The sequence below is a fragment of the Lipophrys pholis genome, assembly GCF_963383615.2.
Source record: "Lipophrys pholis genome assembly, chromosome: 6".
Taxonomy (NCBI): domain Eukaryota; kingdom Metazoa; phylum Chordata; class Actinopteri; order Blenniiformes; family Blenniidae; genus Lipophrys; species Lipophrys pholis.
Window position 1 is genome coordinate 6,871,384 of NC_137629.1, and position 14,272 is coordinate 6,885,655.

At 44.6% G+C, this 14,272-nt stretch overlaps 1 protein-coding gene across 1 annotated transcript; it reads right to left on the reverse strand.

Annotated features, from left to right (window-relative positions):
- sfxn5b (sideroflexin 5b) lies at positions 1–13,820 on the reverse strand (the record flags this gene model as incomplete). The annotated part of the gene is made up of 14 exons (XM_080466334.1): positions 1–78; positions 319–436; positions 1,804–1,889; positions 2,090–2,205; positions 3,549–3,639; positions 3,856–3,921; positions 4,147–4,203; positions 4,335–4,388; positions 4,531–4,556; positions 4,659–4,713; positions 4,801–4,827; positions 4,980–5,057; positions 9,434–9,502; positions 13,764–13,820. 14 exons carry the CDS (start codon positions 13,818–13,820, stop codon positions 1–3), a joined length of 978 nt encoding a protein of 325 aa, XP_080322460.1.
- Positions 13,821–14,272: the final 452 nt, after the last annotated feature.

Sequence of the window (14,272 nt, forward strand, 5' to 3'; positions counted from 1 at the left end):
TCATAAACCCTTGTTGTAGGTCACCACCTTGCAATCTGTTGCCATGGAGATCTCGGGTTCAAGGCGAGACACCTCGATCTGTCAGCGGAGAAGAAAAACAGGAGCAGGTATGATTCAAGCCTTGTGTTTAGCCTTGAAAACCCTTTGAGGTTTGTAATTCGGCGTGTGTGTGTGTGTGTGTGTGTGTGTGTGTGTGTGTGTGTGTTCTGGGGGGTGCACAAAAGAGTGAATGTGCATGTTAAGTGGCGTGTATGTAATTGGAATGCATTCACAGCTGCTCCCTGAGCCTGGCCTGGTTAGCAGCAGCAGCCATGATACCTGGGACATCTGCGGGAACAGGCTGATGGCCACGGGCAGCGAGAGGCCGAAGGTCACCAGGCACACCAAGCTGTGGATCGGCAGCAGCAGTCTGCGGTTGCACTGCAGAAATCGCAGCCTACACAAGTCGAGACAGAGATGGAAGGAGATGTGAGGCTGCAATGTGGATCGATCCCCGATGACTACCGCAAAGCCAGGAGTTATTTTGGGATGTGGAGGAGAAAAAAACCAAAAAACATCATGTGCAGATTGGAGGAACATTTTCACACAATTACTGGGTGGGAAAACGTCTCAGTATGTGTGAGTTTAGTGGGTGAGATGAAGATTATGATTCAGGATGGAAACACAGGTTTTATCTTGTTGTTCATCTTTCCTATTGGATAAGTTTGCTTCTTCTCTCACTGTCCTGGCCTAGTAATAAATGAGCGAGTACAAAGAAAGCACTTTAGGGCAGAACATATGTTGACTTTGGCTCAGTGTGCACTCTGATATTTGCTGAGTATTTTTAGATCCGACTCCGGCAGATCAGATCAGAAGCCTTATGAAGACAGAGAGCAGCAACGGCAGTGAAGAATAACCGTTGTAAGGTAGATTATGCAATAAGTGAAACAATAGAATGTGGGATCTTGTAGATTGAATGCAGTTTTAGCCTGGTGACTTTATATTGTGTTGTCAGATGATTAAATATGACATAAAAACATAAAAATGTAATGTTGTTAGGAACTGAAAGACAAAAGAGTTCATCTTCAATCAGATAACTAAACTAAAGATTTTGCATTTATGCATCATATTTACAACTATTCATCTGTGGGGATTTAAGATGCTATTTTGAATTAAGCAAAAATTTACAATTTCTCTATAAATTGAATCATTATAACTTTATTTATACTTGTGTGCATCTTGTTAAGTCTTCGTCAGTGACTTCCTGAGGCAACCAGTGTAACAGCAAGCATCCAAATAAGTGGATGACTGGCTTGTGGCGGCTAAGCGTTGGATTGTTCACCCACTAATAGAGAACGTGAGCTTGGATTAGACCATCATGAGACACGTTAGTTTTACCCTACTGATGATGTGTTGTTGCAAGAGTGAACCATTTACAAAGGAAATAAATACAAAAATCAGCTTTTGTCTGCTATGGTTTCAGGATGCTGACACTTCAATAATGTTTTTCGATGAATCACAAATAACAGATTCTTGTTACAAGTGAGTTTTGATTTAACTTCTCTTTGCCGCTCACTAATATACCACTGACCTCTGCAATTAAAATATAAAAACATACATTTGGTTGATGAGATAATGATAACTTGCGTTGCTGCTGAGTTAACATATTTATTTAATGTTGTCCAGAGTATTTGAACAATTTTTTTTGTCGTGAACCCCTAAAAAAAATTGACATTTTTAATACTAAGTAACTTCGTTCTTAGAGAAAATATACTAAAATAGCCTTCATTTCTTTACAGGAAGGAAGAATATCCCAACACCAACCTCTCGAGGTAGGACATGATGATGGGGGGCAGGACAAAGATCGGCATCGGGAGGACCACACGTGTGAAGGCAGTCTCCATGATCGCCTGGGGACAAAACATTGTGCACACGCTCCATTTGAAATATTGCAATGACTTGGAAATAAAATCTCTTTTATGAGTTACAGTCCCGGCACAGGAAGTGATACGTGTCCCACAATCAGCCACCGTCACATTTGTAAATCAAGAAATAAAGCTGCAACTGTCAAAACGAGAGTGTAAGAAAAAATAAGAAAAGACGCACTCACATGTCTTGCAGCAATTTTTGAAGATCCCACCACATTTCCGTTGTTGTCCAGCACGTCGATCCCTTCAGACAGCTCGTTGTGTCTCATCAGGCCCACATTACAGATGTTTGCACTCGCTGAAACAGCAGAGAGACGTAGACAAACAAGTAATAAAGTCATATATCAAAAGTGAAATCCTTTAAGGGAACACATTACCACTTCAAGAGGTGTTAGAAAGCAATTGCTTACATTCATAAGAAACCAATCCAGCTCTGAAATTACAGATATTTGTATAATGTTTATAAAATGTCCATTAAATATCAGAAAACTACTGGTCGTTGCAATTGCTTACTTTACTGTTGTTTTACAGCACAACAGACAATTGAACACAAACGCTTGTTGTATGTCACCATACATCACTAACAGCAGTTTTCTGTGGAACGTTTACATGTTTACACATTTACATGAGATTCAAGTTTGGTTAAGGCTGAGTTGAAGAAGATGTGTGGCCTTTCTACCGTTGAACAGTTCGTTCGAACTTGGACCTTTAAAAAAGTCAAAGCAGTATCAAACATGTGTCATGGTTCTGGGGGGGGGGGGGGGGGGGGGGGGGGGGGGGGGCAGACCCAAGATGCAGAACACACGAGATAACGTTGGACAAATTTGAAAGGGAAAAAATCCAAAGTTTATTGGGGGATCCTTCAGCTCCCAGTCAACCGCCGCTGAGAAGCTTCTCCACGGTGCAGGATGGGAGAGGATGGCGAGGACCGGGAAACAGGAAATGTTGTGAGCTCTGGGATCATCACCAGGGGGTAAAACTCTGAAGAGCGCGCTGGCACAAACGACTACCCTCACAGGAGTACGGACTGGCGACGACCTACTGGCAGCTCCAGGCTTTTAAGGGCGGAGCCGCTGATGAGCCACAGGTGAAACGAGTTATCCTCTCACACTCATGCGAGGGGGAGGAAGGAACACCACACACAGAACAGAAAGACCACACCCGCCAAAACAAACAGAACACAAAACTGCCAGGACCGGACCCACCGAATCCTGACAACATGCAGTAATTGAAGTTCTTCTTCCTCTCATTATTTAGATTTGTCTCTTGGATGCTGTAACTTTTTACCTTTTTAATAACTTTCATTGAATGTGTGCTCTACATTTTTAATGTGATGCTACTTAAAGTGGAATTAATTATATATAAGAAGGCTAAAGTCTCTTTAGTATAAAGAAAACACATGACCATATAATGACTGACCATAAACACCTACAACACCGAAAGACGAAGGATTTGAAAAGGATCGCATTTGTCACTTTTAAAAACTTTACTTAACATTATAACAACAGCTTGCTGAAAACTCTCAGCCTCTGTAAAATATTTTCAGTGTAAATAAACGCTGACATAAACGTGACTCCAACCAGCAGAGGGCCACACAGTGACCAAACCTGCTCCAACACACAGGGTCGGTCAGAAACCCACCCACAGCCGGGAAGGGAACCAATCTCTGGATTATCATTCTGGTGGCAGGGCTCAACTTGTTGGCCTTCTGAATCAACACATTCAGTCCCACCTACAAAACAAAAAGAAAAGGAAAAAAAGAAACCTCAAGCACATCAAAAGGTTACATAAAAATGTAGAAACCCGATTGAAACACTGAAAAACACTTTTGCTTCTGAGGTAAAGAAGCAGTGCTCTGACATACTGGCAGCAGCTGCATTGTGTTTGTAAAATAATGTTTCAGACTTATAATGATAATTTGCAGCGATCGTAGTGAAGGAGCACTCACTGCGATAGACACGGCACTCGTCACAGCTCCCACGTAACCTTGGAGAAACTTGGACGTCGGGGTCGGCTTCAGGGAGTCAACAGAAGCATAATGTCACACCGTCATGCACAACTAATCTATTGTGATTACTGCATGCTTGTATTTAATGTTTTGAAGTAGTGAATGTTGTGTTTGAACTGGAAATAAACTTTAACATGAGGTTCTATTGTGGGGATCAAAGTGGTATGTACACAATCCAATCATAGAATATTTAAAAAAATATTTTAATAAATGATTAACAATTGTTTGTACCTTGGTTGCATTCCGGTTGGCGTAGTTCACACAAGCATTGTGACTCTGGTTCAACCACTGAAAAAAACGGGAAAGAATAAAAGTTAATTCCATGAGTAGATAGATAGATAGATAGATAGATCGATAGATGTTCATCCAGGTGGTAAAGCTCAGTTGAAGTGGATGATTTGCATGTTTCCTCACAGTACCTGCCAGATAATGGTGGACACCACAGTCTGGTTTGGGAGGAGGAGGCCAATGACCTAGATGAAACCAGGGAATAGGAGCTTATTTTGAGACAAAATAAGTTCAAAGGCTCATTTCATCTGCCCCAAACAATGACATGGGTAACAATCGAGTAAAGTCCAGTGAAATGTGAAACGTATGGCTTCATGTGGGACTTACAATTGGTGTTCCAAATGGTACATAACCTGCACAGTGAAAACATGAGTTTCAGAGTAAAAAAAAAAAAAAAAACAGTGGCAGAAATGGACTCGGCCAAATTCAGCAAAGATCTTCATCTGAAGTCATACCTGACATTCGAAAAGGCATGAAGATCTTCTCTCCTGTGTCAGGATGAATGATGGCCTGCGTGCAGAGAGCGTGAAAACTTCCTCATGCTGCCCAGACACTCAGATGTATGGAGAAGCAGTTCATGAACGACCAACCACTTACCTGCTTGATCTTCTGGGCTTCCCACAGCTGAACAGTCAAAATAAAATAAAAATTTAATTTATCATTGTGTTTGCACATCTCTGTTTACTACATTGGAAAAGTGGCAGTCATGAACCATATACTATGATATTACTGCCTCGTACACAGTCCTGGGTCACAGTAACTTCGGTCAGCCTCACCTGGCAGTCGGACACATCAGGTGGAAGGGAGCCATGTTTGTAGTCATCGAGGAGCTGGATGGAATCTTTCAGACGTTGCTGCAAAGACAGGAAAATAACATTTTAGAAATGTGGAATTCTTCTACATTATTGCAGAAATACTTCTTTAATATATGTACATATAGGGGAAGAAGAATTGCTTTTCACATAGATTTTTTTGAAAAATAAATCTTTAGTATTTTAGTTGTATTGACCAGAAGATTAAACATTTAGATTTAGTTTTTTTGTTTGTTTTAATTCTTAATAATTTTAGTATATAAGTCACAAAACTCTTCAGTAAATTAGAGGCCATAATTATTACGATACAAATGTTTAAATACTTGAAAATCTTCAGTTTATACATTACAAGAACCCTTTTACTAATATTAGGTTTTGGGGGAAATTTATTTTTGCATTTACCAATAACAGTTTAAAACAAGCAACTTAGTCTTACTTTAATAATCAAAAAAACAATTACCACATCAACTATGCCCATTTGAAACATGGACTAAGTTTGAGTACCCGAATGATCCTAGGAGCTATGTTGTCGGGGGGCTTGCCCCCCAGTAGGGTCTCCCAAAAGCAGTTCAACAAGCCCCCTATGAAAATACAACGAAAGAGGAAAGTGACGTCGCCCGGCGAGGCGCAGCCGGGGCCTCACCCTGGAGCCAGGCCTGGGGTTGGGGCTCGCATGCGAGCGCCTGGTGGCCGGGCCTTTGCCCGCGGGGCCCGGCCGGGCCCAGCCCGAAGGGATGACGCGGGTCCCTCCTCTTCCTCCTGTGAGCTCACCACCCACAGAGGCAACCGTAGGGGTTGGGTGCAATGTGGATTGGGTGGCAGTCGACGGCAGGGGCCTCGACGACCTGATCCCCGGACACGGAACCTAGCTTTTGGGACATGGAACGTCACCTCGCTGGGGGGGAAGGAGCCTGAGCTTGTGCGGGAGGTAGAGAGATACCGGCTAGATATAGTCGGGCTCACCTCCACCCACAGCTTGGACTCTGGAACCCAGCTCCTTGACAGGGGCTGGACACTCCACTTCTCTGGAGTTGCCCGCGGTGAGAGGCGGCGGGCTGGCGTGGGCTTGCTTATTGCCCCACAGCTCAGCCGCCATGTGTTGGAGTTCACCCCGGTGAGCGAGAGGGTTGCGTCCCTACGCCTTCGGTTAGGGGACAGGTCTCTGACTGTTGTCTCGGCCTACGGACCGAACAGCAGTACAGAGTACCCGACCTTCTTGGAGTCCCTGGGAGGGGTGCTGGATAGTGCTCCAACTGGGGACTCCATTGTTCTATTGGGGGACTTCAATGCCCACGTGGGCAACGACAGTGTGACCTGGAAAGGGGTGATTGGGAGGAACGGCCTCCCTCATCTGAACCCGAGCGGTGTTCTGTTATTGGACTTCTGTGCTAGTCACAGTTTGGCCATAACGAACACCATGTTTGAGCACAGGGGTGTCCATAAGTGCACTTGGCACCAGGACACCCTAGGCTGGAGGTCGATAATAGACTTTGTGGTCGTGTCATCTGACCTCCGGCCACGTGTCTTGGACACTCGGGTAAAGAGAGGGGCAGAGCTGTCAACTGATCACCACCTGGTGGTGAGTTGGATGCGCTGGACGGGGAGAAGGCCGGACAGACTCGGCAGGCCCAAACGTGTCACGAGGGTCTGTTGGGAACGCCTGGCCGAGCCCTCTGTCCGCGCAGTCTTCAACTCCCGCCTCCGGGAGAGCTTCTCACGGATTCCGGGGGAGGTTGGAGACATTGAGTCCGAGTGGACTATGTTCTCCACCTCCATTGTTGAAGCTGCTACTTGGAGCTGTGGTCGCAGGGTCTCTGGTGCCTGTCGTGGCAGCAACCCCCGAACCCGGTGGTGGACACCGGAAGTAAGGGATGTCGTCAAGCTGAAGAAGGAGTCCTATCGGGCGCTCTTAGCTCATAGGACTCCTGAGGCAGCTGACGGGTACCGGCAGGCCAGGCAGGCCGCAGCCCGGGCCGTGGTGGAGGCAAAAACTCGGGCCTGGGAGGAGTTCGGGGAGGCCATGGAGGAGGACTATCGGTCGGCCCCGAGGAAATTCTGGCAAACCGTCCGGCGCCTCAGGAGGGGGAAGCAGTTTTTCACCAACACCGTTTACAGTGGAGGTGGGGAGCTGTTGACCTCAACTGGAGATGTCGTCGGGCGGTGGAAGGAATACTTCGAGGACCTCCTCAATCCCACCATCACGTCTTCCGCTGAGGAAGCAGAGGCTGGGTTCTCAGAGGTAGACTCGTCCATTACCCGGGCTGAAGTCACCGAGGTAGTTGCTAAGCTCCTCGGTGGCAAGGCACCGGGAGTGGATGAGATTCGCCCTGAGTTCCTTAAGTCTCTGGATGTGCAGGGACTGTCGTGGCTGACACGTCTCTGCAACATTGCGTGGCGGTCGGGGACAGTGCCTCTGGAGTGGCAGACCGGGGTGGTGGTCCCTCTTTATAAGAAGGGGGATCGGAGGGTGTGTTCCAACTACAGGGGGATCACACTCCTCAGCCTCCCTGGGAAAGTTTATTCCAGGGTACTGGAGAGGAGGATCCGGCCATTAGTCGAACCTCGGATCCAAGAGGAACAATGCGGTTTTCGTCCAGGTCGTGGAACACTGGACCAGCTCTATACCCTCCACCGGCTACTCGAGGGTTCATGGGAGTTCGCCCAATCAGTCCACATGTGTTTTGTGGACCTGGAGAAGGCGTTCGACTGTGTCCCTCGGGACGTCCTGTGGGGGGTGCTCCGGGAGTATGGAGTCCGGGACCCTTTGCTAAGGGCTGTCCGGTCCCTGTACGCCCGGAGCAGGAGTTTGGTTCGCATTGCCGGCAGTAAGTCGGACCTGTTCCCAGTGCACGTTGGCCTCCGGCAGGGCTGTCCTTTGTCACCGGTTCTGTTCATAACTTTTATGGACAGAATTTCTAGGCACAGCCAGGGACCGGAGGGGGTCTGGTTTGGGGACCACAGGATCTCGCCTCTGCTTTTTGCAGACGATGTGGTCCTGGTGGCTTCATCAAACCTGGACCTTCAGCGTGCACTGGCGTGGTTCGCAGCCGAGTGTGACGCAACTGGGATGAGGATCAGCACCTCTAAATCCGAGGACATGGTTCTCGACCGGAAAAAGGTGGCTTGCCCCCTTCAGGTCGGTGGAGAGCCCTTGTCCCAAGTGGAGGAGTTCAAGTATCTCGGGGTCTTGTTCACGAGTGGGGGGAAGATGGAGCGTGAGATCGACAGGCGGATCGGTGCAGCGTCTGCAGTTATGCGGTCGCTGTATCGGTCCGTCGTGGTGAAGAAGGAGCTAAGCCAAAAGGCGAGGCTCTCGATTTACCAGTCGATCTTCGTTCCTACCCTCACCTATGGTCATGAGCTTTGGGTCATGACCGAAAGAACGAGATCCCGGATACAAGCGGCTGAAATGAGTTTCCTCCGTAGGGTGGCTGGGCGCACCCTTAGAGATAGGGTGAGGAGCTCAGTCACCAGGGAGGAGCTCGGAGTAGAGCCGCTGCTCCTGAGCATCGAGAGGAGCTAGCTGAGGTGGCTCGGGCATCTGTTTCGGATGCCCCATGGACGCCTCCCTCGGGAGGTGTTCCGGGCATGTCCCTCTGGTAGGAGGCCTCGGGGCAGACCTAGGACACGCTGGCGAGACTATGTCTTTCGGCTGGCCTGGGAACGCCTCGGGGTCCCACCGGAGGAGCTGGAGGACGTGTCTGGGGCGAGGGAAGTCTGGGCTTCCTTGCTTAGACTGCTGCCCCCGCGACCCGGCCCCGGATAAGCGGAAGAAAATGGATGGATGGATGGATGGACTAAGTTTTAAGAGCCTAATATGTCATCTTCAAAAGTACTTTTGTCTGATTTTCCCTTATTTGCACAAATTTATTCGAGTGAACCTGCAGCAACGGGTGTTGTGTAAACCTATAAAAGCTGATTAAAGTTAACCAAACACTGTCATCTCATAACTGACTGACTGGCTGACTGACTGGCTGACTGACTCAATGAATGAATGAATGAATGAATGAATGAATGAATCAATCAATGAATGAATCAATGAATGAGTGATTGTTGCCCTATTTATTTTCAAGATGGAAACATAAAAAAATGAGAAAGAAATTAAACAAAAGTATCAGGAGGAAGTTTAAATTCATCTACCCCCTAACTGAAAATAGGTACTAATATTTAATGAATTACTTATAATCAAAAACTTATATTGTTATATTATATTACAATATAAGCATTTGATAATTATTTATTATCAAATGCTTATATTGGTATATAACATATTCTTAACCTGTAATATATATATAGGATCTTATCGAAAAAGGCTTTCATCATCCTGATCATGTTTGTTGCTAAGACACAAACAAGATAATTGAAGTACATGTTAATCCAGAAGTTTGAAGTAGCTGCAGTTCAGTAGTGAGTTTTACCTCAGACACGAACAAGGTGCTGGGATCGATGATGTCCACAAAGTGTCTCAGCCGACCAAAAAACGAACCCTGGAAGTCAGACTAGAGTTAATTCCTAATGCAAGTCAATGTTTAGTAACAGCAGCGGATCAATCATCCACCCTGTAACTGTATCACTGAGGTCACATATTCATTTATTTACAGTAATTCATCCTCTGAGTTCATGTGTCTTCAATCACTCCCCCATGTTTATCTGGTTGTGAAGCCACTTATTAAACATGAAGAAAAGCCCAAATGTCATCTGTTAACATTCAACAGTACAGTCATGTGGATGAGGATGCGTCCCCCCCCCCCCCCCCCCCCCCCCCACCCACCACCCCCACCCCACAAAAGCATGCATTTCAATTGACAACTTTGAAAATGGCAGAGATGTAATCAAAGTAAGCATGTGCGCACACACAGGTTTTGATCTCTTGCACTAATGACTAATTGGTATAATTGGTGAATTCACCAGGGCCCCTCGGCTTCGGAACGACCTGCCTGAAGAGATAATGCCCACAGAATCAGTGACCTCTTTTAAATCACTTCTGAAAACTCACTTTTATAGACCTGCTTTTATTTGAAGTTTAACTTTAGCTTTAATTTGTCTTACAGTTCCATTGCTTTATTTTTACTCAAAATTCTGCCCTTTTATCTCACATATGTTGTCTTTTTAGCCACCGAGGCCTTAATTGATTGCTTGTCTCCTCACGTCTCACCTGACTTTTAAATGCTTGTTTTTACTGTCAAAGCACTTTGTGATTAAAGGTGCTCTATAACTAACTAACTAACTAACTAACTAACTAACTAACTAACTAACTAACTAACTAACTAACTGTCTAAATAAATAAATAAATAAATAAATGTTATGATTATTATAATTCTTCATCCTCTTGCTTTCCTTGTTCTTTCTCTGCCTCCTCTCTGAGATGGAAACATACAAAATTAGCCTTTTCTCGGAGCACAGCACTTTCTTTCACATATTTATTTATTTTACTAGAAAAATGTGAAAACATTTTTTCTTCATGAGACATTGAAGATAAACTGTGACAAAAAAAGGTATATTTAAGATTCTCTATTGCATCACTTTTTAAGTTTTAGTACTAGTAGACCATTTCAAGACAAATTACTTGATGAACTAGGCTGACTATTTCAAACGTTTACCATCATTGAGCTGAACGAACTGTCTTTGCTCTTTTAACTCTCAGGATGAAGCAAATCGCTGCAACTACTGTTGAATGTTTAAATTCATGGCTGATTAAACAGAGTTTGTACCTTTTTTCGCATTATAGGTTTTGACGGAAATGTGTGACAAAGACACATTAAAACCATGTCAGAGTTTTCTGGACTAATTAAACAAAATATATAAAAAAAAACCTATGTTCTCCTAAGTGCACAGTGTATAACTTTAATATGATGTTAGAACCTGTGTGTTAAGATTAAAGTATGAGAAACTGCACCGCTAATCTGAGTAAGTTCACATTCATCAACACAAATGGAGCTTTAAGCTGCTGGTCAGCACCCAGTTTATTTGGTTCCCATTCTCTGTCTTCATCAGCATGCCAACAGCTCAGTGTGAGAGCCAACAGTCTCAAAAGACCCAATAGCGCTTCATGCCAAGAGTCTCTTTGGCAACACAGATGGGCGACAACATAGCAGCTACAATCACATTCCCTCGGAGACATCTATCAGTTATGAAAGGCAGCAAACTGCAGCGGAAAGACAGTGGAACCGACGAGTCTCTACCTTAATTATCTCCCTGACATCTAATTGAAATGACTAGAAACAAACAGTCAGTTCCCAGGAAGACGGTGGATAAAGCTTTTCCGTCACTGCCAGTCCGTCATCACACGTCTCCTCCTCTGACAGGCCATATGTGCTGCAGTGCTGTTTTGTAAGACTGGGGGTAGAGAGAGGATCCATGTGAGGAGCTCTCTTTAATTATGCATGAGTTTCAGCTCCCCGGAGAGTACACAACAAGGCTAGCAGAGCTGGAACGCGGCAGAGAGCACACACAACACAAACCCAAACGAGATTTATGCTGATTCAAGGACTGGCCTCGTTTTAACTGCTTCAACGCAAAGAACCGAACGTATCACAGCACCATTATCATGAACTGCAGGGAGCAGATGGTAAAATGTGGGGTCACAATGAACAGATTTATTATTAGAAAGCACACAAATAGGCAAAAATATCTCTGTCACTTGTATATAAAGGTCATTTTGTATTATCTTTAAGTCAGTCTTTTTGTCTTTAGGCCGATTTGCGTCCTTCTGTAGCAGATTTAGTCAAACCTTCCTGTCTCAAACATTGTTCTAATTATGGAAATGTTTGACTTATTTGTATCCTTAGACAATTTTCCAACCTTACTCTTGAATTTTTATGCATCCGTGCATTAGTTGCATCCAACATGTCTTGCTGTGGCAATTTTGCATCCCTTCATACGAGCGAGGTGTTTTGGAAATGTTGCAATTCCTGTACCTGTCTTCTTTCTTTTTCTTGCATTTGTACATTATTTTTTTAACTTATCTGCATCTTGTGGCCGTTTTTAAACCCTCTTCTTGCACTTTGGAGCCTTTATGCTTGTTTTACAATTTTTCATCCACCTTCAGTTGTTTTGCATTCCACAGTGGAAACTCTTCAACCTTTTACGTATCCCTTTCAAGTCTTCATTGGGGCAATTTTGCATCCCCTTTCCCCGGTTTATGTTGCATTGTGACAAATTGCATCTCTCTTTTGGTGGTTTGCATCTCATCAAGGCAATTTTGCACCCCCATGTGGCTAATCTATGCCTTTTAATGTGACTATTTTGTATCATCGGGTTTTTTTTAGTCATGCAACTGACAATTCTGCACAACAAATTATGCTTATTTTGCTTGTGATTCTAGTTCTACACAATTTGTTCTGCATCAACGTAGCTGTAAACTCATCTTAAAACGTATCTTTTGAAGCATAATCATGTTGGTGTGCTGAAAATCTATGGTTTTTTTTTAATGTTGTTGCTGTCCAGTTACTGTGATTACTGCACAGGTGGAGTACCGATGAACCGATGCAGACCCAAGCATTTCTATTCAGTGTTCTTGTAGTTTAATTTATCTTTTTTTAAAGATGTAAAGCAAATGCTGAACACACCAGGTTTTCCGATAGAAAATTGTAGTTGTCTGTTGGTCTGTTCAATTCACTCCAACTCCACCTGTGCAGTGATGACATCAAGCGAACACTAAAGCACTGAAAAACCGTCATTTCAATAAAGTGACAATTCTTTATCTTCTTCCTGTGACCAATGCCCTCTAACATTTGCAACCTGTGCCCAACTACCGCCACCATGTGTCCAAATAATGCAACAAAAAATTTAAATAAACTAAATAACCTGCCAACAATAATTATAAATAGTTCCTACACGGTGTCTTTAACATCTTTATTTCATAATGTACAGTGACCTTGGACGTCCCGAAAGGTGCTTATAGTTAAAAATGGATCACTATCTATTTGTGTATATTTACTAATTACAATATTCGATTGATGTTTACATTTTTAATACATTCTGCATTTTTAAATGATTATTTCATATTGCACTTCTGATGACAGCAGATCAAGAAGTTCTGTCACAACTTGCGTTTTGCTCTGTTTCTATGTACCAGTCAAATAATTGCTGCTTTGAATGAACTCTACGGGAGGTGGAATGCATTTCAGTGTAGCTGGTCTGGTCAACGTGCCATGCAAGTAGACGTGAAGGTCACATCATCTTCCTGCAAGGCTGACCAATGCAAATTCATTTCTGGACGGACAGATGAGCAATGGGTTTCAGAGAGAAGGTAAAGAAACAGTCCGTCTGCAGGAAAACACCCAAACTTTAAAGGTATTACAGTGTGATTCTCTGTGGTGATGCACTGAATGAAACAAACGCTGGCTGCTTTAAATTGACGCGTAAAAATCAAGATGTCTTGGCCGCAGATCCAAACTGTGATATAATCTTTGAGGGAGCAGCAGCAGCAGCAGCATGCAGGCGGTGGAATCTGTCAGCGGAGATGAGAAACAGCAACGACGAGACAAACAAAGATCCCCGACACTGAAACTGCAATCAAAGTCAAAAGTGATCCGATCGCGCGCAGAAGTTCAGAATCAGCTGGGAGTTGTTTTCTTTGGAGGAAACAACAACCGAGATCGCGCATCAAAGACAACTTTGGCTACAAAGTATCATCATCTGGCTGGAGGGCGGAGGAGGAGGAGGAGGAGGTGAGGAGGAAGAGGAGGATGGGGGCTGTTTTTCAACCTGCAAAAACAAAATCCCTGCATGATAAAGAGGACTTACCTGGTCGTACCGGGCTCTCCCGAGCTGGAAAGCAGGACACGCCGCAGATTCCGCCATGACACCCAACTATTTATTTATTAATGAAGTGAATCATGAAGGGATCTCCAAGTGCAGCGAACTACATTCAACGTGTAACTAGTGGAGCGATGCGCCGCGACGTCTGCCGGGACTCGTAGTTTTCTGCTCTGCCTGAACGCTGGCAAAGTTGAAGCGCATGACTACACATCCCAAATAATCGATAAGGATGAGAGAGAAAAAAAAGCCATTGCATAACTGTCCGGATCGATCCTCTGCAGGAGATAGCAGTTGAGGCGTCACATCAGATTGACCCAATTAATCAGACTGAGAGGTGCGGCCCGCAGGAGGGAGGAGATGTCCGTGTGGAGCGACGATCAGACTGGAGAATGAACCTGCAGCAAAAAAACTGTAACATCAGTCAACACTGGACACTTTCATTATGCTCATGTCATGCTGCGACCACTGGCTGCCCCTTCTCTTAAACAACAACA